This window comes from Antechinus flavipes, chromosome 2 (genome assembly GCF_016432865.1).
Source record: "Antechinus flavipes isolate AdamAnt ecotype Samford, QLD, Australia chromosome 2, AdamAnt_v2, whole genome shotgun sequence".
In the NCBI taxonomy this organism is placed as follows: domain Eukaryota; kingdom Metazoa; phylum Chordata; class Mammalia; order Dasyuromorphia; family Dasyuridae; genus Antechinus; species Antechinus flavipes.
Window position 1 is genome coordinate 581,250,652 of NC_067399.1, and position 23,792 is coordinate 581,274,443.

Consider the following 23,792-nt stretch of genomic DNA (forward strand, 5'->3'; position numbering starts at 1 on the left):
GTATAACCAGTGGCAACAGGAATGTTACTTAATCAAAAGGAGTGGAGCCAATCTTTTTGTTATTATACATTTAGCATTTCCTTTGTCACACATACCCTTTGGAATTTGGTTGTGTCAAAAAAAAAAAAAAAAAGTTGTCACTATCATAGCTAAAATGTACCGGGAGACATTCAGTTGTTACTATATGAAAGGGTCAAAATCATTATTATTAGAAACATTACACTTTATTGAATTCTCTAGAGATGCTAATCCCATTACCCTCCCCTTGCTGTCCACTGAAGAAAAATAAAAGCAGAAAAGATTAAAACAAAAAGTAGACTCTTGTGTTTGACAAGGCCCCCTGTGTCTGTTGGGGCCAGCCAGCTGCTGTGGGGGTGGATGGAGCTGTAGGGTGCAGTGAGTGGTGATTATATTTGTTCTACAAATCAATGACACATTTCATTGTGGAGTAGTGGAGTATATCTACACTGATTGTGCTCTGGGCTACATCTACTGCTAACATCACTGATTTCACATGTTGGGATAGAAAAGGAATACTCCCTGCCCATTTCTAGGGTTGTTGCTTTGTCCAAGCCTTCGGACTGGGCTGGGGCTTTTTCAGATTGACACTGTAGAACATCTTTGGAGAAAGAATCAGTTTCTGTGCTGTCAGGATGAAAATGTGAGCATATCAGCAGCCTACACTATCAGAAGCAAAACAGGATATATGCAGACTGTATCAGGCGATGAAAATTAGGGAACTCTACCAAACCAAACCTAAAAACACAGACAAGATGCATTTTTCTAAGCTACTGACTTAGAGCCATTCAAGACACTGAAAAGCTTAGAAGGGTAAACTTTGTGCTTTGCAAAAGACTAAATTTGGTATTGGAAAAAATACATTTCCCCACTGATATGCAATACTGTGTAATGAACTGAAAAAGATGGTCTGGAGTCTCAGCATCACGTGTTCAAATACAGATTTGTCTGCCCCTACTCCCATTCCCCTCGCCTTGGCTCTACCTCCCCTACAATCCTCCTTCCTGTCTAGTTATTCAGATAGAAACCAATGTAACACATCATTAATGGAAAGGACAAAGGGGCAGTGTCACAACCAGTAAGAGGAGGGAGCCACCAGCATGCAGTTGGTTCTGAATTCACTCTCCGTTCTTTCAGACTCCACTGGCATTTTGAACCATCTGCAAAGAGTGCAGATACAGAAAACTAAAACAAGGCTCACTATGATTAGAATATTTTTAAGTCTTCAGAAACTTTCCAGATGTACCTTTGGTGGAGTCCCCATTCCACCCCAAACCCCACCAAGAACCCAAACAGGGAACCGCCCCCCCCCTCCTGCTGAGCTCTGACAGAGCTTATTCACTGGATAGTTCATTGTTTTCTCCATTCCTTTTTCCTTACTCCTCTTCTTCCTCTTCCTCCTCCTCTTCTTCATCATCATCCTCATCATGGCAGTGTGTAATCTCCTGGGGGGCCAGTGGGAAGAGGTTGGGAGGTTTGATCTCACTGATGGAGCGTGTCAACTGGTGCCGTTTGTAGTCGGTGTCTTTAAAATCCACAGATGTACGGTTCCGTGTAGCGAGAGGGGATTCCATCTCATTGATGTCCACGTGGATGTGCTCCACTGTTGATTCGTGAGGCATCTAAATCAAAGGAAAAGGCTCAGAGAAAAGACAGGATATTGTGTCTGCTGCCGCAACCCCACTTTTCCCGTTATTGGTGGGAACAACATCCAGAGTCGGCAAGAGGAAGAATTATACACATTTATAAATGCTCCCTTAGGATAGGACCTGAAACTCCTATTAAGGGAAAATAGTGCTCTCCTAGGGATCAAAACTGGTGGGAGGGGGGCAGAAGGGCAACGGGGATGTCTACCTTGCTTTGTATTAAGCGTAACTCCACAGGGAAAGAGAGTTTCGAAAATCCCAGCACCAGATGTTTGTTAGGAGTGTGGTGACTGCATTTCAGGAGTTGGGCCCTGGTGTTTAAAGGATTTCTTCAGGGATCCTTTAGCCTCTGACTAGTCCCTCTATTTGCCTTCAGGTTCAGAGTTACATTTCTCTTCTACGATACTCAAGATTCACAGATGCAAGCTCTATCTGGTGAATGCTCCTTCCACTGGGGAAGTCAAGTGTCTCTCCCTCAGGGCTACCCTGGACCTTCACCCTCAGTGCTCAATGGCTGGAACCTTCTGAGCTCAACTGACCCCCCCGCCTCTATTTACTTTGCTTTATAATATAAGGACTGCCAGACACTACTACTTTTACAAGAGGCTTGTATGTTAACACTTGAATCCCCATTTTATAGATGAGGAAACTAAGGATGGGAGACTCTTAAGTGATTTGATTTCTCTAACTATATAGATCCAGTATTTTATTCATTGCATCATGCTGTGATCATCAGAGCACTGCATGTGCTAAGAGAATATTCTTTAGAGAAATGAAATCCTGTTTTCTCTCCCTTTTGTCCTTTTTGAGAGTTTTAAGCAAAATTCATACATATATAATAACTCTTCTACCAAATTTTATGGCTTATGCAGTAGACGTTTATTTCATTTCTCTAGTAAAAATATGTCTTCTTCCCATCCATACATGTGACTTTTCTTCAGTAAATCTTGGGCCTTCGGCTCTTCTTATCTGCATGACTAAGTTTTGTATTTGTGAACTTTAAAGAGATATTCAGCCCCGCAGTGTGTTTAATTCATCAAATGCATCGAGCAAGGAAGATCCTGGTCTGCACAGGCTCCTCACTGTTCTGGTCCTCTTATACTAGTCCAAGAGGCATTTGGAAGCGGACTGGCTCTGATGAGGTTTTAGGAAGCCCATTTTCATATGTGTCAGAGAGAAGATGGTCAGCACCTCCCCAGAGCTCAAGAACAAGCCTCAGATACATCCCATTGTCTATCTTTTTCTCCCCACCCAAATCAAGAATCCCTCTCTAGTCTTCTCAGGGGTACCATGGAGGCTAAATGGGCACAGTCCAGCTCGGACTGGGGCAAACCATGGAGGCCCTCTGGAGCTCATACAATGAGGGGTTCTCTGAAGTTCAGACAACTCTAAACCAATCTAATTCTGGCTGCAGGCTAGCCATTTGCTGACTGTCATGCTCCCAAAGGTGCAAGACACAGGGACAAGATGGCTGCGGCATAAATCTGCTTCCTCAAAAAACACCCCTCCCCCATCATCAATAAGACCAGAGTAATGAATCTTTATAAGTGATGCTATGTGGAGCTCCTCAAGGAGCTTGAAGGTCACAGACTCCATAAGGAAGGCAGAAATTAGTGGAAAGATCACAGAACTAACAAGAAATAAGGCTCTAGTCTTAGCTTCTGACTTCTCAGCTGTGTGACTGGGCAAGTCACATAACTTCTTTGAGCCTCGGTTTCCCCACTTGTTAAATACAATATTACAATGAAATGATCTCTAAAGTCCCCCTTCGGTTTTAAAATCCAGACTTTGTTTGCTGTTCAGTCCAACAAAACTGGTAGCAAAACTTCATGAGAAATCACGCCTTGGAAATGTATGAACTTACCAGGACATGAGCAGCTCTGAAGAGGTAACTGAAAGGATAATAGAGGAGGTTGATAAAAGAAGCAGCATAGAGGTCTGCATAACGCATGACTTGACTGGCAAAGAGCGTCTGTCTTGAGCCACTGCGAAAAAGACTTCCCATCATCCCATAGCACATGTCCATGTCATGAGTTACTTTCTGTAAGCATATAACAAGACACACCCTCAGTCACTCTGTTAATACAAGGAGTATGAAAACTAAAAAATCTTAAAAACACCCCCAGTCTACATACCTTAATTCGTCTCTGAATGGAGCTGATATCTGGGCGCTCATTACTGCTGCTGTCCAAGTGTCTGAGGACCAAAAAAAAAAAAAATCCCAAATGAAATCTTTAGATTTTAGGTTCTTTCTGTCCAGAGGGCTTTTCTTGAGAGGAAAAACTTAAATTTTAAACAAATTTTTTTTACATTTGTTTTTTAATTTTGATTTCTAGGTTTTCTCCTTTATATTTACTACCCACAAATAAGAAACCACATGTAAAGTTATATAAAATATTTCCATAACCATGCTCAAAAAGTTATCAAATTGTGCATACCCTTTGATCCAGCAGTGCTACTACTGGGCTTATATCCCAAAGAGATACTAGAGAAAAGGGACCCTTATGTGCAAAAATGTTTGTGGCAGCCATGTTTGTAGTGTTAGAAACTGGAAACTGAGTGGATGCCCATCAGGTGGAGAATGGCTGAATAAATTGTGGTATATGAATAATATGGAATATTATTGTTCTGTAAGAAATGACCAGCAGGAGGATTTCAGAAAGGCCTGAAGAGACTTACATGAATTGATGCTGAGTGAAATGAGCAGAACCCAGGAAATCATTATACATGGCAACAACAAGACTATATGAGGACCAATTCTGATGGACGTGGCCCTCTTCAACAATGAGATGATTCAAACCAATTCCAATTGTTAAGTAATGAAGAGAACCAGCTACACCCAACAAAAGAACTATGGAAAATGAGTATGGACTAGAACATAACATTTCCACTCCGTTATTTTCTGCTTGAGGTTTTATTTTCCTTCTCAGGTTATTTTTACATTCTTTGTAAATACGATTTTTCTTGTGCAGCAAGATAACTATATAAATATGTATGCATAGATTTTATTTAACATATACTTTAACATATTTAACATGTATTGGACTGCATGCCATCTAGGGGAGGGGGGTGGGAAGGAGGGGAAAAAATGGAACAGAAAGTTTCGCAAGGGTCAGTGATGAAAAATTACCCATGCAAATATTCTGTAAATAAAAATATATAAAATTTAAAAAAAATTTCCATAAAAGTCAAATTGTGGGAGAAAACATAGATTTCCCACCACAATGAAAAAAGGGAGAGTGGAGGAAGGTAGAGGAAAGAAGGAGGAAAGAGAGAGATACAATCAATCAGTTCCTTCTCTGGATATGGATAGGATTTTTTATCTTAAGTCCTTCAGAGTAGTCGGTGTAGTATTGAAAATAGCCAAGTCATTCATCACTGATCATCCCAGAAAATTGCTACTATTTTGTATGCCATACATTTCACTTTGCTTGAGTTCATGGAAGACTTTCCAGGTTGTTTCCTCACCCCCTTCCCAGCATTCTGCTCATCAAAGGGAAAACAATTCTTCACAAGAAATAAGGAAGTATACTTACTTATAGAGTTCTGCCAAAAATATATCCAAGCTCTGTAGCTCTTCAAAAAGTGCTAGGTAAAAGAGTCAGAAGAGAAAAGGAAAATATTTTAGATCATTTTATACAGAAAAAGGAAAAGCATCCATTTTCCAGTTGCTGCTAAAACTGAGATGAAAGTCAAAGAAAGAACAAAAAACAAAGCCTGGGGCTGCTGTGCAGCCCAGAGGCGCCCCGACTCCCGGCCACCTGCCCAGCTCTTTCTGCAGCATTTGGCACTCCCATTCTTCCTGCTTGGTTTCCCTCAGTTTTCCCATTCATTCCTCTCCTCTTCATTTATTCTTGAGTAGGCTCCAAGGTCCTGTCCTTGATTCTTTATCCTTTCTTCTCTCTACACTTGTTTCCCCCTTGATGACTCCAGCTATTCAGTCATGGCACTGCATCTCCAAATGCTCACTTCGTCTCTCCTCCTGTATAGACTCTTAGCAGCTTAAAATTAACATGTCCAAAAAGGCGTCATCTTCCCCTCTTTGTTTGCTCTTCCCCAGCTTTTCTAAGTCTGTTGACAGCACCACCAACCAATTACTCAAGCTCAAGAATTCAATCTTCAGCTTGCCCTTTCCTTAGTCAATCAGTCACCAAATCCTGCTATGTGTCTTCCCAATCTCTTTATCTTTCCAGTCCTGTGACCATGGTCTCAGTTCAGGCCCTCATCTCTCCTCCCTCCTTACAGAACCCTCCTTCCGATGTCCCACCACTGGCCTTCTCACAGTCCCCGTGGAGCCCAACACAACTGCTCTCCAGACTGACTCTCCAAGCCTTCTTTGGCCCAGCTCCATCCTGCTCCAGTCTTTCTCATCCTATAATCTTCACATTCTGGATTCTGTTCAAACTGAACATCACTGTCTCCTGTTTCTGTCCCTTTACTCAGACCACATCCTGTGAATGGCACACATTCCCCTCCTTCTGTTGTTGTTCTTCAGGCATGTCCAGTGCTTGGGGTTTTCTTGGCAGAGATACTGAAGTGATTTTTCATTTTCTTCTCCAGCTCATTTTACAGATGAGGAAACTGAGGCAGACAGGGTGAAGTGATTTGCCCAGAGTCACACAGCTAGTATGTCTGAGGCCAGATATGAACTCAGGAAGATGCATGAGTCTGATTTCAGAGCTGCCAAATGAACTACCAGCCTCTAGACAGCTCAGTGGGCTGATGAATCCATTGCCCCAGCCCCATGGAAGGAGGAGCCCCATGAAATAGCTAGCATCCTTGTACTTCTTGTTTTCCTAATTCCAATGATTATCTGGAAAGCCCTTTTGCTCAACACCTCTCTCACGTTTTTCCCAACACAATCTAACCATTCCTTAGTCCCAATCTTCCTCTGTTTGCTCTTTTCACTGTTAGCCTCTGGAAACTACCACCCAGCTATGGTTAACTAATCTCCCCTTTCAGCATCCTACTCTCTTCTCTTCATCCGCTTTCCTTTGTGCCCTTACACTTATGCCATGATCTACACCAGTCCCCATGTTACTCTCTAACCCCATCCCTGCCTTATCCCACTATTGCTACTACTGCTGTTTGTTACTTCTCTCAGAGGACCATGACATTGGAAATGACACCATGACATGCAAGTTGAGTCGGATGTAAGTGAGCGAGGCTGGGCAAGGTCCCCTGTCTCACTTCATCCCCCAGAGCCTCTGGGTCCAATGGCCAGATAGAGATCACAACAACTGGAGATGGCCTTGGATGAAATGGGAGACCTTGGCCTTTTACGCTAAGATCTTCAACAGTTTGACTGAGGCTGCACCCATTCAGGGATGAAAACTAGGTAGCAATTGAGGCAAAGGATCTCTGTAGCCCAGGGCCCAAAAATCGAAATAAAAAAATGAACAAATGGATGAATGGATCTGGAAGAGGAAGGCCCTTAAGGTTCCTGGTCAAAACAGAACTGACTGCTATCTACAATCAATCTGAGTCAATCAGGACCCAAGCAATAATACTTAACTAGCTAACTAGTACTTGTGAAATGCTGTAAGGCTGCAGAGTGCTTCACAATTATTTTATTTGCTCCTCACAGCAACCCTGGGAGGTAAGTGCAATGAATACCCCCATTTTACAGCTGAGGAAAGTGAGTCAAGCAGTGAATGAGAATGAATTTGAACTGAGGGCTTTCTGACTCCAGGCCCAACACTATCTACACTATCTCTGTTCACTGTGCCACCAGCCAGCTCCTTGGAGATTACTTCTTGCTCCTCCCCCTTCACCCCCCAGAGATGGAGATGGTCATCACTTCTAAATCAGGGGTCAGCAAACTACTTCTGACAGTTTGTTTTTGTGTTCCTTGAGCAGAGTGATTTTTACATTTTAAAAAACAATAAAACCTTAATTAAAAAACCCTCACCATATTCTCAGCCATTCATGGGCCCTACAAAAACCGGAGACCATAGTTTGTTTGCCAATTCTTCCTCTATATCCAATCCTGAATCACGCCATCTTCCTTTGAACACAGTAGACATTTTCCTCTTCCCATTTCCTCCTGTACTGCCTCTGTCTTCATACAATCACAATCCCTCCAGGCTTTCCAGCGTCCCAGGCTAGCACCTGGGTTCCTTCTCTCTGACTTGATGAGCCTCTCCCTACTTAGCTCCACGAGGACTGGTTCTCTTGGTTCCAATCTGACCATTCCTTCTCAGTCCCCAGGTAAAAAGTTCAACAACTCCCCAGAGTTCCTCCAATAAAGATGACTCCAGATCTATACTTCTACAGCCTTAAGTGCTCATCTAAGATCCAGACTGGCCTGCTGCTTTTCTCCTTCTGCATGTCCCATAAGTACCTTTCACATCCATCTTCTTCTCTCCATTCTGACGATCATACCCCACTCTCATTCAGAAAGTCATTCCCTCTCTACAATACTCAATTCCTAATAGCATGATTCCCAACCCTCCTCCCCTCTCTAATCTATCCTCACCTGCCAAAATAAACTTCCCAAAGCATAGGTCTGACCACACTAACCTTTTTCTCAAAAACACACAGGATATAATGCAAGCTCCTTATCTAGGCCTTTAAATCACTCCAGATCTAGACACTATTTTTTCAGACTTTTTTCTACAAGTCATCTTCATAAACTCTTTTTATCTAAACAATCCTATTAGATATTTCTCAAGTTTGATTCTGTCACTGATTGGGAAAAGCCATTGTTTTACATGGCTTCCTCTGAATCCTTCAGCTGTCACTTCCTCCACAAAGCTACTTTTGATTCCTGTAAGTGCCACTGAGCTGCTGAATAGTTCTCAGATGAGAGAAGTTAAGTTACACTTCTGCTAAGTGTCAGAAGCAGGAGTAAAATGCAGACTTCTTCTGATTCAAAGTCCAGTACTCTTTTTATAAAGATTTTATAAATAGTTTTTATCAACATCAGAAAGCACAAAGCAAGCTAAAATCCAATGGATTTCATAATACAGTGTATATGGAAAAGCATACTCAAACTTTTAAAGAAAATATATTAATGACGCTGCTCACTTAATGTGAGTCTAAACTTTAAAGTTTCATTTTCCAACTTCCTAATAGAAAAAGCAAAAGGCAGGAGATTTGATTAAAAGTAACTTTACAATACAAACTCTCTCCCCAAAGACACCGGTGTGTCTAAAATAAAAAAACCCAAGGGATAAGAAATGGCTTCTTACAACTTTTATCAGTCCAGACATGCAGCTCCTGTGCCAGTTCAGGAATCACAAGAAAAGTTCGCCATCCTTGTCGTTTCTTTGATTTCAAGATATCCCCAAAAATGTGGTCTCCAATATACAGAATATCCTTGCCCTTAGCCCCCAACAGGTCACAGATTGTATCAGATGAACCTGATAAGCAAGGAAAGAACCATGAGGGACAAAATAAAATGCTCTTACCTAAGCCAAGATTCAATTATATTAAATCAACCTACCCCTGGTGCTAAAAAAAACAATAGGCATGATAGGTAATATATGTAACAACTCAGGATGTAGGAGGGAATCTCACTTCTTAAGAGACAGAGCACTGTGTCTGAAAGACATGGCCTTATTTTGGGGAACTACTTAAATCTCTTTGCCACTGGAGGACTTCCAATGGTCTTAAAACTAATCAATACAGATACTAATGTTTCTTGGCTTTAGTGATTATGTTCCTCAAAAAGACAAGAAGCCACGAACTGACAACCTGGTGCTGCAATAGATTTGTATGTGTTTCCAAAACTCTTTGGGAACACTATGAAAACCAGCACAAACCTCTCTGCCTCACTATGAGGGGCACAAGATGATGTGCACAGTAAATATTCAACAGAGCATTACTGAACTGAGAATCAGATTCAAGAAAGTGGAAGAAACATGTTGTGATCCAGGCAAGAACTTTGCCAAGAGCTTAGGATCAGTTCAACAGCTTTATAGGCCCTTCTCCCTTCATCTTTACAGGAAAATATAGAAATCACAGTAGGTGGCCAGCTGGAGAAGAGGGATTACTAGGTGCACTAAACAATGTTCAAGGTAGGACTGCAGCAAAGATTTTTACATTAAACAAAAGGAAAATCTGTGACTTACCTCCTGAATAAACAATTCCATGTTGGAGGGGACCTGTGTAGGTGCCAATCTTTAACTTGCCAGTTTTCTATGTAAAAAGAAAGACTTTTTGATTCTTTTCTACCTATCTTTTATCTCCCCTCTCTGTCCTTCTCCCCAACCTCCCCTCTGTCCTTCTCCCCAACCTCCCCTCTCTGTCCTTCTCCCCAACCTCCCCTCTCTGTCCTTCTCCCCAACCTCCCCTCTCTGTCCTTCTCCCCAACCTCCCCTCTCTGTTCTTCTCCCCAACCTCCCCTCTCTGTCCTTCTCCCCAATTCTCTTTTCTGCTCTAAGAGTATCAATCCAATCTGATTCGCATTCTTCTGAATGACATGGAGAGTTTGTTCTATTGCACAAAGTGCTCAAACTCTTTAAAGAATATAAAAAGAGATAGAAACACTCTGTCAGGGGAAATGGGAAACAGAGATGCTATTGAGACATTATCCTTTAGACTTACAGTGTCCACCTGCCTCAGGACTGTGCCTTCTCCAAAGAATAGTGGTTTTCGTGCATCCACTAAGATTAAATCAAAATAGGACTGCCATGGCCGATGTGAGCTCCCTGGCTGGAGAAGAAACAGACATTAGAAGTCAAAACCTCAGTCAGTCCTCACTCAGTGTAATCCAATTTAACAATCATTTATTAAGCACTATAATACTGGGTGCTAGGGACACTAAAAGTAAACAAGACAGACCTTGCCCTTCAGGGGTTTATTTTGTTGGAGGGAATATAATATACACACAGATAATCTAAGGAGAAAACTCACTACTGCCTAGGGAATTGGGAAGGCTACACAAAGTTGGCACTTGAATTAATTAAGCATGGGTCCATGAAAAATATCTTATACTTCAAAGAACAACTAGAAAATGCCCAAACCCTTAAATTATGGCTCTTTTTTCACCAAATGAGATAATATGGATAAATGTTTGGCAAACCTTAAAGTACTACCTACAATTAGCAGCTACCTTTATTGCCATCACTGAAATAATCAATTGTTAATGGAACCTGGCTTTTAAGATTGATATCTCAGGAAGGAAGACAGTCACATGGGAGAAAAGACAGTATGCATCTAGCAACTGTTATTTATCCTACAGGCTAAAGAAGTATTTTGGGGTGGGGGTATTCCTCTGGATGCCAATGATTCATATTTCTTGGCACAGCAGTGCTATCTAGCCCCCTGGTAACCACTTTGTTATATAATGAAACTGGTTATTAAGCAGTAAAGCAAAATCTGGGTATGTCTGTGACCTCTTAAAAGGGAAACTGAAAAGTCGAATGAGAGGGAGAAGATGGAGTATGGTTAAGGAAAATGCATACAGAGTGGGATCAGGAAGTGAATATGAAGGAGGACAGGTAAGTGCAGGGAGAGTGGGCTCTTGCCTGTGGAGCCAGTCAGAGAAGCCAGGCCCTGACCACCATGGAGTTACACGAGAGAGCACGCCGAGTCCCAGTGGGTACAACCATCTGAGAGACAGTTCTAAACTCCTAGTGGTCTCACCATGAGAAGGAGGGAGTGCTCTCTATTTATGTGCAAGGAGGAACAAGTGGAAAGCTTTCCTGAGGGTGTGTGACAGAAGGTTTCTGTCACCAAGAATACTTTGACAGCCACAAGACAAGCACATCTCAGTAGTTTAGCATAGAAAGTAAAGGAAAATCACAGACTGCAATGTATTTTCTGGCTCTTAGAGGTAGATCAATAGCCAAGCTAGAGAACTTGACTCCAAAAGGCAGATTGCTGCCAAAACTGACGTGAACACAGTGAAGACAATGACTGGTTTGCTAGATGAATTCTTCAAAAAAGATAGATATAGAACTTCTCTTGGATTCTTACTGATCCAGAAGAGGGGGCTTATTAGTGGGATTCTGAGGCTAAGTAATAAAGTATATACCTCAAAAAGTCACATTTCGCACATTTATGCTTTCCCACATCCAGGTACAATAAAATATAATACTTTAATGCCTACAAAGCACTAGCCAAAACACTGAGGAATTATTTACAGATGAAGAGACTGAAGGCACAGAGGGATTGTATGATAAGCCTCTGGATCCACAATGAATAAGGATCCACAAATGTGTATTCAAGGAGCCTATATCTCTTAAAATTAAGCAGAGCTGAGGATCAGAAATAAGGATTCTTCTGTCTCATTCTCCAGCAAGTATGTTAGATAGAAGTAGCCATTAACACTTAAGATGACCTGGTTTAAAATTTATTTATATAAACAAATGGATCAAATAAGTATCTATCTTCAAGTCTTTTAAGGTGATTGGTTTTCAAGATTTCTCCTAAGGTGAACCATGATTAAGACAACTTAAATCAGGAAGAATCTTTCCTGGAGAGGTCTGATTCCCTGATCTTATATTTAAGGTTGCTGAAACATGTTGATTATTTTAAAAATATGACTTGAATTACAGTACCTTACCTTAGGGCCATGTGGGAAATCAAACAAGTAAGTCATAATTTTCTGGAAAACAAACAAAATCCAAGTAACTTCTCTCAAAATTGTATAAATTCTATAAGAGAACATGTACATTCCTGAAAACTAAAAACTTTAAAAAATACATAAGATTATTTTCCTCGCCCATCACCTCCCTGCTGCCTTATTTCTGAAATAGTGGCAAGTGGGGCCGGAGAGAAAAGGCATCATCATAATTCATTGCTAGCGCACACACACACACTCACTCTCTGTTTCTCTCTCTGTCTCTTTCTCTCTCTCTGTCTATCTCTGTCTCTTTCTCTCTCTCTCTGTGTCTCTGTCTCTCTTTCTGTGTCTCTCTCTCTCTGTGTCTCTCTATGTGTCTGTCTCTCTCTGTCTCTGTCTCTGTGTGTGTCTCTGTCTCTCTGTGTCTGTTTCTCTCTCTCCGTCTGTCTCTCTGTCTCTCTCTGCTTCTCTCTCTGTCTTTCTCTCTCTCTGTGTGTGTCTCTGTCTGTCTCTCTCTCTGTGTCTCTCTGTGTCTCTGTCTGTCTCTGTTTCTCTGTCTCTCTCTGTCTCTTTCTCTGTGTCTCTGTCTCTCTCTGTCTCTGTTTCTGTGTGTGTGTCTCTGTCTTTCTCTGTGTCTGTCTCTCTCTGTGTCTGTCTCTCTGTTTCTCTGTGTGTGTGTCTCTCTGTCTCTCTCTGTCTCTGTTTCTCTGTGTGTGTGTGTGTCTGTCTCTCTCTGTGTCTCTGTCTCTCTGTGTCTGTTTCTCTCTCTGTCTCTCTCTGTCTCTCTGTGTGTCTCTGCTTCTCTCTGTCTTTCTCTCTGTGTGTCTCTGTGTCTCTCTGTATCTCTGTCTGTTTCTCTGTGTCTCTGTCTGTCTCTGTCTCTCTGTCTCTCTCTCTGTGTCTCTGTCTGTCTCTGTCTCTGTTTCTCTCTCTGTCTGTCTCTCTCTCTCTGTGTCTCTGTCTGTCTCTGTCTCTGTTTCTCTCTGTCTGTCTCTCTCTCTCTGTCTCTCTCTGTGTGTCTGTCTCTGTCTCTGTTTCTTTCTCTCTCTCTGTCTCTCTCTCTCACCAACGGGAAGCCAGAACCTCGGGGCCACCTTTTTCTAGAGACTGGCCACTAGGCTCTTGCTGCAGACCCTGAAATGAGGAAGGCCAGGAAGCCCAGTTACACTTCTCGGGGACAGCCTCTGGTGTATCGGGGTGTGCGCCTCTGAGTGATAAGCTCAGGTTGTGGGCGCAGAAAAGCCAAGGGGCCGGATAATGACACTCATGAGCCCCAAGCCGAGGGAGGGCGGAGCCTACCCGACACCACCTCATTTTCCCCTGTTCTCCGAGGGACCTGTCGGAGATCATAAAACCTTCACTGAGACGTGGGCACTGCGGAGCCTCCCCTCCCCCCCAGCTAATGAAGGTGCCAGAGGGCTGCCCGTGGAAGGCAGTCAGAAGGGGGCGCCACCAGGCCCCGCCCACTCCCAAGCTGCCGCAGGCAAAGTCAGAGCTCATTATGCCAGCGTTGTAAATATTGTGAAAAGGAGGAGAAAAAAAGAACCAAGTAACTGCATCTGTTTGGTCCTGGGGCTCCGGGTCTTTCCCCGTCTGTCTCTCTTTGTTGTCCCAGGATGGCAGTTCCGTACGTGCCCCTGGAGGGGTCCCGGGCACCAGCCTGCGCCGCGAGCTGCCGGGGAGCTGCCGGGGAGCTGCAAGGTCCCTGGCAGCTGCGTCCTCCATCCCCGGGAGCTACAAGCCTCCCAGCTGCACCTTCACTCCCACCCCGGCGGGGGCAGACTTCCTCCCAGAGACAGGCAGTCACCAAAGTCTTCCCCCTCACCAAGCCGCGTTACAGTGGCCTCTGCCGGCCAGACCCACACACGGGAGTTATTCCGCTCAGGGGCGTGGGTTTCATCCCGATTAATTCATATTCTATGAAGTACACCTGGAGAGTGACTGGCTAAGGTTAAGGTTACAAGTATTCAGGCCTTGTAATAAAGTAGAACTAAATGGCTCAGGTGCAAAATAAACACTATCTTGAGTTTGGGATCACAGGTTTTATGAACAGCACTTATTCCAAATAATCAGTTTAACAAGTCAAAATAATACCACATAGATCAAAGAAAGATAAGGGCAAGAAAATAGCAAGCACAGCCTCAGAAATGCTGAACGCAGAGTTAAACATACTTTTTTTCAACGAAAAGCAAAAGAATAAGGTCATACTAAAGTACTAAGTACATTAAGCATAAGAAAATCTTTTTTTAAAGATGAAGTTAATTAATTTTGATATTTAGTATTCAAGTATCAATTACAATCCTAAAGTAGGATTTCCAATAGCTGACAGTGGAAATGTTTGCAGATACATAAAGAGAACAGTAAACCCAACAAGTGGTTGTTCAAATCAGATAATGCAGAGAATGAAGACAGTCATCCATATAGAATAACAGCTTAAAATAACCTAAATTAAAAAAGTGTTGCCAACTTGACTAATGTGGAAATACGTTTACTATGATTGTACAAGTATCAGCTAGCATCAGAATGCTTGTTTTCCGGGGCTGAAGGGAAGGATAGGAGGAAGGGAGGGGAGAAAAATGGAAATCAAAATCTTATAAAAATAAATGTTGAAAACAAAAAAAATTAATAAAGTAAAAATAAAAAAGTTTTTCAAGCAACACATCGTCAACAGAGTCATTGCCAAAACAAATAAGGTCTAGAGGATAAATCTGAAGATTTCAGTGTCTCCCTGGCTTAGGCTTCAGCCAAGAAATACCCAATCTACCTTTGCTTCCCTGACCCTTAGTTAAAATATTATGAAAACAATGTCACTGCAAAAGGACTCATCATTTGTTATCAAATTCTCTGGGATAAATGTTAGTTAACTAATTTCACAATTCTCATCATGAAAACAGCTTAAAGTATCTAATTTCTCTATTTAGACAAATCAATGTCATATTTAAACATCACTTACATCAGTATATTTATAGTCACTGTTTGTAGCGAGAAATACTTTTCCTACTTCCTTCATTCGGCTTAGGAGCAAAGGCAGCTTCCCCTGAAATAAAGCATGATAATTAGATCAAAGTACATACTTGATTTTTGTTTTATTTAGATACTGCAGGAAACAATTTAGTCATTATGAATAAGGTATCTCATTCTACCTAGATGTTATCCATAAGGCTATTCTTAAAAAAGATTTTAAATCTTGCCACACAAGATTTCTATTTAAGCGTTCTAGGCTTTCTAATATTAATTACATAAATTATGTGTCAAAAACTCTGGCTTTAATCTGCAACTACAGAAATAAATGGATGCCTGATTCTCCTTGCCCATGACTGCCAGAACCATGATATTAAATAAGACTTCTCTCTGACTGAAAGTGCCTTTCTTAAAAAAAAATACTTCATATTTAATGTGTCCCAGCAAAGAAACATTTTCCTTTGGGAACTTAATTATAAGTAAAGCTAATTAACTTTTCAGTTTAGAAAGTCCATCATTATGCTTTTCCATCACCTATGTTTTGATCAAGCATTTGTCGGAGATCATAAAACCTTCACTGAGACGTGGGCACTGCGGAGCCTCCCCTCCCCCCCAGCTAATGAAGGTGCCAGAGGACTGCCCGTGGAAGGCAGTCAGAAGGGGGCGCCACCAGGCCCCGTCCACTCCCAAGCTGCCGCAGGCAAAGTCAGAGCTCATTATGCCAGCGTTGTAAATATTGTGAAAAGGAGGAGAAAAAAAGAACCAAGTAACTGCATCTGTTTGGTCCTGGGGCTCCGGGTCTTTCCCCGTCTGTCTCTCTTTGTTGTCCCAGGATGGCAGTTCCGTACGTGCCCCTGGAGGGGTCCCGGGCACCAGCCTGCGCCGCGAGCTGCCGGGGAGCTGCGAGGTCCCTGGCAGCTGCGTCCTCCATCCCCGGGAGCTACAAGCCTCCCAGCTGCACCTTCGCTCCCACCCGGCGGGGGCAGACTTCCTCCCAGAGACAGGCAGTCACCAAAGTCTTCCCCCTCACCAAGCCGCGTTACAGTGGCCTCTGCCGGCCAGACCCACACACGGGAGTTATTCCGCTCAGGGGCGTGGGTTTCATCCCGATTAATTCATATTCTATGAAGTACACCTGGAGAGTGACTGGCTAAGGTTAAGGTTACAAGTATTCAGGCCTTGTAATAAAGTAGAACTAAATGGCTCAGGTGCAAAATAAACACTATCTTGAGTTTGGGATCACAGGTTTTATGAACAGCACTTATTCCAAATAATCAGTTTAACAAGTCAAAATAATACCACATAGATCAAAGAAAGATAAGGGCAAGAAAATAGCAAGCACAGCCTCAGAAATGCTGAACGCAGAGTTAAACATACTTTTTTTCAACGAAAAGCAAAAGAATAAGGTCATACTAAAGTACTAAGTACATTAAGCATAAGAAAATCTTTTTTTAAAGATGAAGTTAATTAATTTTGATATTTAGTATTCAAGTATCAATTACAATCCTAAAGTAGGATTTCCAATAGCTGACAGTGGAAATGTTTGCAGATACATAAAGAGAACAGTAAACCCAACAAGTGGTTGTTCAAATCAGATAATGCAGAGAATGAAGACAGTCATCCATATAGAATAACAGCTTAAAATAACCTAAATTAAAAAAGTGTTGCCAACTTGACTAATGTGGAAATACGTTTACTATGATTGTACAAGTATCAGCTAGCATCAGAATGCTTGTTTTCCGGGGCTGAAGGGAAGGATAGGAGGAAGGGAGGGGAGAAAAATGGAAATCAAAATCTTATAAAAATAAATGTTGAAAACAAAAAAAATTAATAAAGTAAAAATAAAAAAGTTTTTCAAGCAACACATCGTCAACAGAGTCATTGCCAAAACAAATAAGGTCTAGAGGATAAATCTGAAGATTTCAGTGTCTCCCTGGCTTAGGCTTCAGCCAAGAAATACCCAATCTACCTTTGCTTCCCTGACCCTTAGTTAAAATATTATGAAAACAATGTCACTGCAAAAGGACTCATCATTTGTTATCAAATTCTCTGGGATAAATGTTAGTTAGCTAATTTCACAATTCTCATCATGAAAACAGCTTAAAGTATCTAATTTCTCTATTTAGACAAATCAATGTCATATTTAAACATCACTTACATCAGTATATTTATAGTCACTGTTTGTAGCGAGAAATACTTTTCCTACTTCCTTCATTCGGCTTAGGAGCAAAGGCAGCTTCCCCTGAAATAAAGCATGATAATTAGATCAAAGTACATACTTGATTTTTGTTTTATTTAGATACTGCAGGAAACAATTTAGTCATTATGAATAAGGTATCTCATTCTACCTAGATGTTATCCATAAGGCTATTCTTAAAAAAGATTTTAAATCTTGCCACACAAGATTTCTATTTAAGCGTTCTAGGCTTTCTAATATTAATTACATAAATTATGTGTCAAAAACTCTGGCTTTAATCTGCAACTACAGAAATAAATGGATGCCTGATTCTCCTTGCCCATGACTGCCAGAACCATGATATTAAATAAGACTTCTCTCTGACTGAAAGTGCCTTTCTTAAAAAAAAATACTTCATATTTAATGTGTCCCAGCAAAGAAACATTTTCCTTTGGGAACTTAATTATAAGTAAAGCTAATTAACTTTTCAGTTTAGAAAGTCCATCATTATGCTTTTCCATCACCTATGTTTTGATCAAGCATTTCTCAACTACCATCTACTTACATCTTTGACCACATATTTCTCTAGATTTTCAACAGTCTTCTCCTTTAGGGAACCCTGAAGAGGAAGGCAAAAGGAAATAAGGAAAAACAATCATTTATTACAAGAAAAGTCCTGCCCACTATCAATCCCAATTGACTTCTTGTGCATTTTCTTAAAAAGAGAGCAGCTGAAATGCAGATTGTGGCATAAGATGCCTGTGTTTAGACCTGTGATATCATTATGAAATATATGAAATTACACTGAAGTTATCCTCTATAAAGCCTTCAGGCAGGATCACACAAACATGTCCAAAGCAGAACTTGTAGCTATTTTGTCCTAATGGTAGCCTAGGACTACTCACTATCCTTTACACTGTAATGCTTTTCTCACCAGATTTCTGAGTTATAAACAAATATACAAAATCTCCTTAACTTTATACAAAGAAACTTGGCTCCTACTTTAAATAGCAGTCAGATGAATCTTATTTTATTTATTTAGTAAAGTATGCAACTACCTAATTTAAATATTTTTTCTTAACTTACTAAATTGTGCAGGAAAAAATAAAGTGAGAAGTACCTGACAAAAAAAAATAATGGATGATAACTGATCACAAATTGTATATGGAAAAAAGTATGAATACGATCTGAATCAGTACCTAATAAAAGGAAAACTAAGATAACCATAAATGAATTGAAATGAGAGGACAAGAGGAGGAGGAAGACAAAGAAAAAGGAGAAAGAACAGAAGGAAATATTATTGATGAAGGAGAAACAAAAAGACAAAAACAAAGGAGAGACAAAACATAATTCAGTGCTCCTTTGATCAATGGCAAATGCAAGATTCTAATTCAGAAGAAATCCCACTGTATACCTGAAGAAGAGCTAATCTCACATCAGACAACATTTACTAAAGAATAGAAGTAAAAAGACGCCTCAGGATACCTTGTAATGAACCCAATCAACGGCATCTCTCACATCCTGAAACATACTCCGGAAAGACATAAAGAGATCTCCATCTTTAAATCCGGTTTCACAGCTGCAGGAAGGTAAGACAGTTGTGACGGGGGAAAGGTGAATAAAACATAGATTAAATAGCAATCTAGAGGAAGTAAAAATTGTGTCACATGGGTTAGGACTGGCTTTACTCCAAAACATTATTGTCTAATACAATTCATTCCAGTCACCAGAAATGGACATTTTTCAAAGAAGTACAATTAATTTGAATGAATAAGCAAGTATGTGATATTAAATGGTAGCTAAAAGGTCAAAGTTATAAATATGTCAGATACTTTTCTTTAAAACTTTTTTAGAAACAAGTCCCCAACCAAGTTAATTTAACATTTTCAAAACTGATAGTTTAGTTTCCTCTCCACCTTGCCTTTTCTGGCCTAGTTCCAAAATACAAAACTACTGCCCATTTAAAAATCTAATTTAGTCACTTAATTCATAGAACTAAGAACCTCATAGCAGCTAGAGACAGGATATAAAGAGGAAGACAAAACTGTTTCAATGGCTGTTACATCCAAGAAACAAAATGGCACAATTCTTCCTCAATACACAAAGTAACTGAAGTTCATTTTTTCCTTCATTTTTTTTTTTTTTAACTCTGTGGAGAAAAAAAAGGATTTACTCCTGGATCAAATCTCCTTGGGCCTGGGAATGAAACTAAATTACCATCACTGAATGGCTCCTCGGTAGCTGCTGTGAAATGAGTTGGGGGGTTTTAGTGCAAATCTGCTTGGACAGATAACCATCACACAAACCTCCCACTCAGTTGTCACAATTAGCAACTCTGCTGGCCGTCTTCATTCCCAGGAGAAGCCAATCAGAAGTGGTCCCTTCCAAACAAGGCTGCAGCCACTGGCAAGGAGAGGGGGCCGTGTGGGAGGTGAGAGCCTGCATGGAGCTCCTGGTGCTGTCCCATCTCTCAGGCTGGCAATCTGGCATCTCACTAGCACTAAATTCGCTTCAGAAAAGCAGAAAAAACCTACAATGGCCAGTTCTCTAAAACCCTGTACATTAAATAAAAATTGAAAAACTAATAATCACAGGTTTTACATACCTGGAATATCTGGCACAATTAGTAAAAAAATCTACTAAGCAGGCCAACAGGTAGGTCTCTGAAAATTAAAAAAAAAAAAAAAAAGAATATGCATAAGATACAAGAAAAGTGATTGATTAAAGTCTATTTAATGTGATGAAATACTACTCTGCTATAAAGTTGATTTCAGAAAAATATGAAAAGAGCTACATGAAATAATGGAGAGTGAACTGAAGAGAAACAAGAGAATGTTGGACATGGTATCAGCAATGTTATTTGCAGAATAATTGAACGATTAAGCTAGTCTGAGTATTCTAAATACTCAAAAAGACTACAAAAGACCTATGAAGGAAAATGCTATTCATTTCCAGAGAAAGAACTGATGAACAGAAGAATGCATTGTATGGTTTTACATACATATACACAAATATAAAAAAAAAATCTGTCAAATGGTGGCTTTCTCTAGTGTGGGGATCAGAGGGAAGAGGAAGGAGAACAGTTTGGACTTTAAATGTAATCAAAAAATAAAAATTTTTTAAAAGGTACAGCTTCCCAAGGGGATAGTTTATAGAGGATCTTAATCCTCAGGATACATGAGTTCTAACTGGTTTGCTAATAGATAAATCATGTTATTTTCTAATCTCTATGTGTGTGTGTGTCTCTCTCTCTGTCCTTATGTGTGTCTCTGTGTGTGTGGGTGTCACACACACACACACACACACACACACACACACACACACACACACACACCTATTTTATTCTTCCCCTGAGCAAAGAGAAATGTTCATAAAAAGTGAGGAATATGCTACCAAAGGTCATCAGAAGGCAGAGCTACCTGGGAGGTTGAACAGTGTGTTCAGAATGTAAAATCTCTCTGTGTCATCTCTCTGGATAAATTTATTTGGATACTGTTCCCGAGTTTCAGGTCTGCAAAGAGCAAGAAAATATTCATTGGTATTCAGTAGTCAAAAATATTCATTAGTATTTAATAGTCAGCATGTAAATTATGGAATATGTTCACCCAGAGAAAATATGCATATATAATATAAATTTAATTGCACTATTCAGAGATTGTTAATAGTATAGAAATTATTTTTATTTTTTTATTTTAATAGTCAATAGTATAGAAATTAAATTGATATGATTTATATTATAAACATTCCATATCTGAATATGTAACTTTAATTCATTTTTCTATTACTTTGAATCACCCATTTCAGCGTCAAAGCTACATCTTATAAGAATTAATAACTGAATTCTCTCAAAAAAGTTTCCATTCAAAAGAAGTAGGAGAAAAGGGAAAAGGTCTTACAGTTACAGCAAGCCAAACATAATTCAGTTCTATGAGGAGGTTTGAATTCAGCTTTGAGAGTATCAAAAATACATATGTACTGGGACACTGATACATTGTTGGTGGAATTGTGAATACATCCAGTCATTCTAGAGAACAATTTGGAACTATGCTCAAAAAGTTATCAAACTGTGCATACCCTTTGACCCAGCAGTGTTACTACTGGGCTTATATCCCAAAGAGATATTAAAGAAGGGAAAGGGACCTGTATGTGCAAGAATGTTTGTGGCAGCCCTCTTTGTAGTTCCAGAAACTGGAAACTGAGTGGATGCCCATCAACTGGAGAATGGCTGAATAAATTGTGGTATATGAATAATATGGAATATTATTGTTCAGTAAGAAATGACCAGCAGGATGATTTCAGAAAGGCCTGGAAAGACTTACGTGAACTAATGCTGAGTGAAATGAGCAGGACCAGGAGATCATTATATACTTCAACAATACTATACGATGATCAATTCTGATGGACCTGACCATCTTCAGCAATAAGATGAACCAAATCAGTTCCAATTGAGCAATAATGAACTGAACCAGCTACACCCAGGGAAAGAACTCTGGGAGATGACTAAGAACCATTACATTGAATTCCCAATTCCTCTATTTTTGTCCACCTGCATTTTTGATTTCCTTCACAGGCTAATTGTACACTATTTCAAAATCTGACTCTTTTTGTACAGCAAAATAACTGTTTGGACATGTATACATATATTGTATTTAACTTATACTTTTAACATATTTAACATGTATTGATCAATCTGTCATCTGGGGAAAGGGATGGGGGGAAGGAGGGAAAAAGTTGGAACAAAAGGATTTGCAACTGTCAATGCTGAAAAATTACCTATGCATATATCTTGTAAATAAAAAGCTATAATAAAAAATACATATTTGTGGATAAGAGAGAGATTTACATGATAGATTTACTTAACCTGGAAGATCCTAGAATATATTTGTATACCCTATTTCCTCAATTAGTGTAATGACAAGAACACTTTACAGACCTCAATTCACTAAAGAAAACCAAAGCACTCTTAAAATAACAATGGAAAGATCCATCTCCAGACTGGAGACAGTAGACAATGGTAGATTTCTGATTCCAGGTAGAGTTTCTAAAACAAAGCAGGAATTTATCTCCAGTCATCCAGAGAATAAATATGGAGCCTAGATCTCTCAAGTATGAGTAGATATATAATAGCATTTCCTGATACTTCACAGGGATAAATAGGAATTATGACTGACTTAACTGATGGAAGGAAAGCTGAGGATGAAGAACCTCCATCTACTGATACAGGTTATTACTTTCTCTGTAATTTACAGAACGGTCTACCACACCAAGAAATTGCATTATTTGCCCAACCTCACTTAACTAGTATGTGTCAGAGGTGGGTCTTTGTTGCTCAAAGGTAGCTTTCTCCTCACTGTTAATACTGCCTCTCAATAAAAGTAAAGAACTAATTAAAAGTAACTGAGAAGATAATCATAGTTCTAAACCCAAATATGCTAATACCATGCCACCCTAATTTCCAAAGTGTTAATGGGCTCTGAACAATGTCATTGTCAGTTGCTCTCTCTTTATTGTCTAGCAATTCAGAAAAGAGATCCATGGATTCTTTGAAAAGGGATCCTGAGGAGCAAGTTCTTAGATGTTAACAGGGCAGCTGAACATACTTCATTTAAAACTGGTCTCTTCCTTAAGTCTCTCCCTGTCCCCATCCACATTAAAATGTGCCTTTCAGATTAAAATGTACAGAAGTGGAAAAAGACCCAGACACACAAAACCTTTACTCAGACTTTCTAGATTTCTGTCATACTCATCCACACACAATCTCTTCTTTATGTTTCACTACAAACTATACAGTATAAACATAGTAAACACAATTGAACAAAGAAAAAGCAGCCTCACTAGAGCATTTGCTATTGTACATAGCCCTAATTCTGGTCTGGTTTTCAGGGATTCCTCTTCCCTTCCCCTGAAGCTTCAATTATTGGTTTAGTAGCAAAATACTACCAGTTGCAGAGAAACAATCACACTCTTTTGGTCCAGTTTGGATTCTTATTTTCTCTGTCACTTTTGTTGTTCTGAGAGCAAGTAAAGTAACTCAAATTCTAACCCTAACTAACCCCTTTCTCAAATTCAAATAAACTAGCATGTGAAAAACTATATTCATGTTAGTTATTTCCACTGATACTATGATAAAGGTTGACTAATAGTATCTCTCTCTCTGTGTGTCTTCTATGTAATCATGAGTCAAATATAACAGCACCAAAGGAAAAAAAAAATCAAGTTTTAAAATTAATTCTTTTCTGCATGTATTTATGTATTTTTAGGGTTACTGTTAAAAATTATATTGCAAAGTAGAAAAGTCATATATGTCTGCATCTTTGTACTAAGTTAAACATTTCCTCAAAAGTCCCTGTGATACTGTTTCACTTTTGTATTTTCCCCCTTCCCCTTCCCATTTGAGTCTCTGTTTTCTTTTACTACATGACTAATATGTCAATACGTTTGAGTGAACGTGAATATTCTATGTCAAATTATTTACAGT

The 23,792-nt window shown here is 39.9% G+C and overlaps 1 protein-coding gene across 4 annotated transcripts in view; it reads right to left on the reverse strand.

Moving 5' to 3' along the window:
- Positions 1–202: 202 nt before the first annotated feature.
- Positions 203–23,792, reverse strand: part of NT5C2 (5'-nucleotidase, cytosolic II) — a 116,225-nt gene continuing 92,635 nt past the window's right edge. For 3 of the 4 annotated variants that reach the window (XM_051981329.1, XM_051981327.1, XM_051981330.1), the window contains 13 exons: positions 20,734–20,825; positions 19,920–19,977; positions 18,800–18,893; positions 17,880–17,933; positions 17,297–17,380; positions 12,178–12,219; positions 10,215–10,322; positions 9,740–9,806; positions 8,858–9,028; positions 5,201–5,252; positions 3,800–3,860; positions 3,529–3,705; positions 203–1,640 (listed from right to left, as the gene is read on the reverse strand). In XM_051981329.1, coding sequence (XP_051837289.1) covers positions 1,395–1,640; positions 3,529–3,705; positions 3,800–3,860; positions 5,201–5,252; positions 8,858–9,028; positions 9,740–9,806; positions 10,215–10,322; positions 12,178–12,219; positions 17,297–17,380; positions 17,880–17,933; positions 18,800–18,893; positions 19,920–19,977; positions 20,734–20,825 — 1,306 coding nt within the window. In that variant the 3' untranslated portion in view covers positions 203–1,394. Of the gene's footprint in view, positions 1,641–3,528; positions 3,706–3,799; positions 3,861–5,200; positions 5,253–8,857; positions 9,029–9,739; positions 9,807–10,214; positions 10,323–12,177; positions 12,220–15,130; positions 15,215–17,296; positions 17,381–17,879; positions 17,934–18,799; positions 18,894–19,919; positions 19,978–20,733; positions 20,826–23,792 lie in introns of all 4 variants that reach the window. The other variant, XM_051981328.1, reaches the window with a different exon arrangement.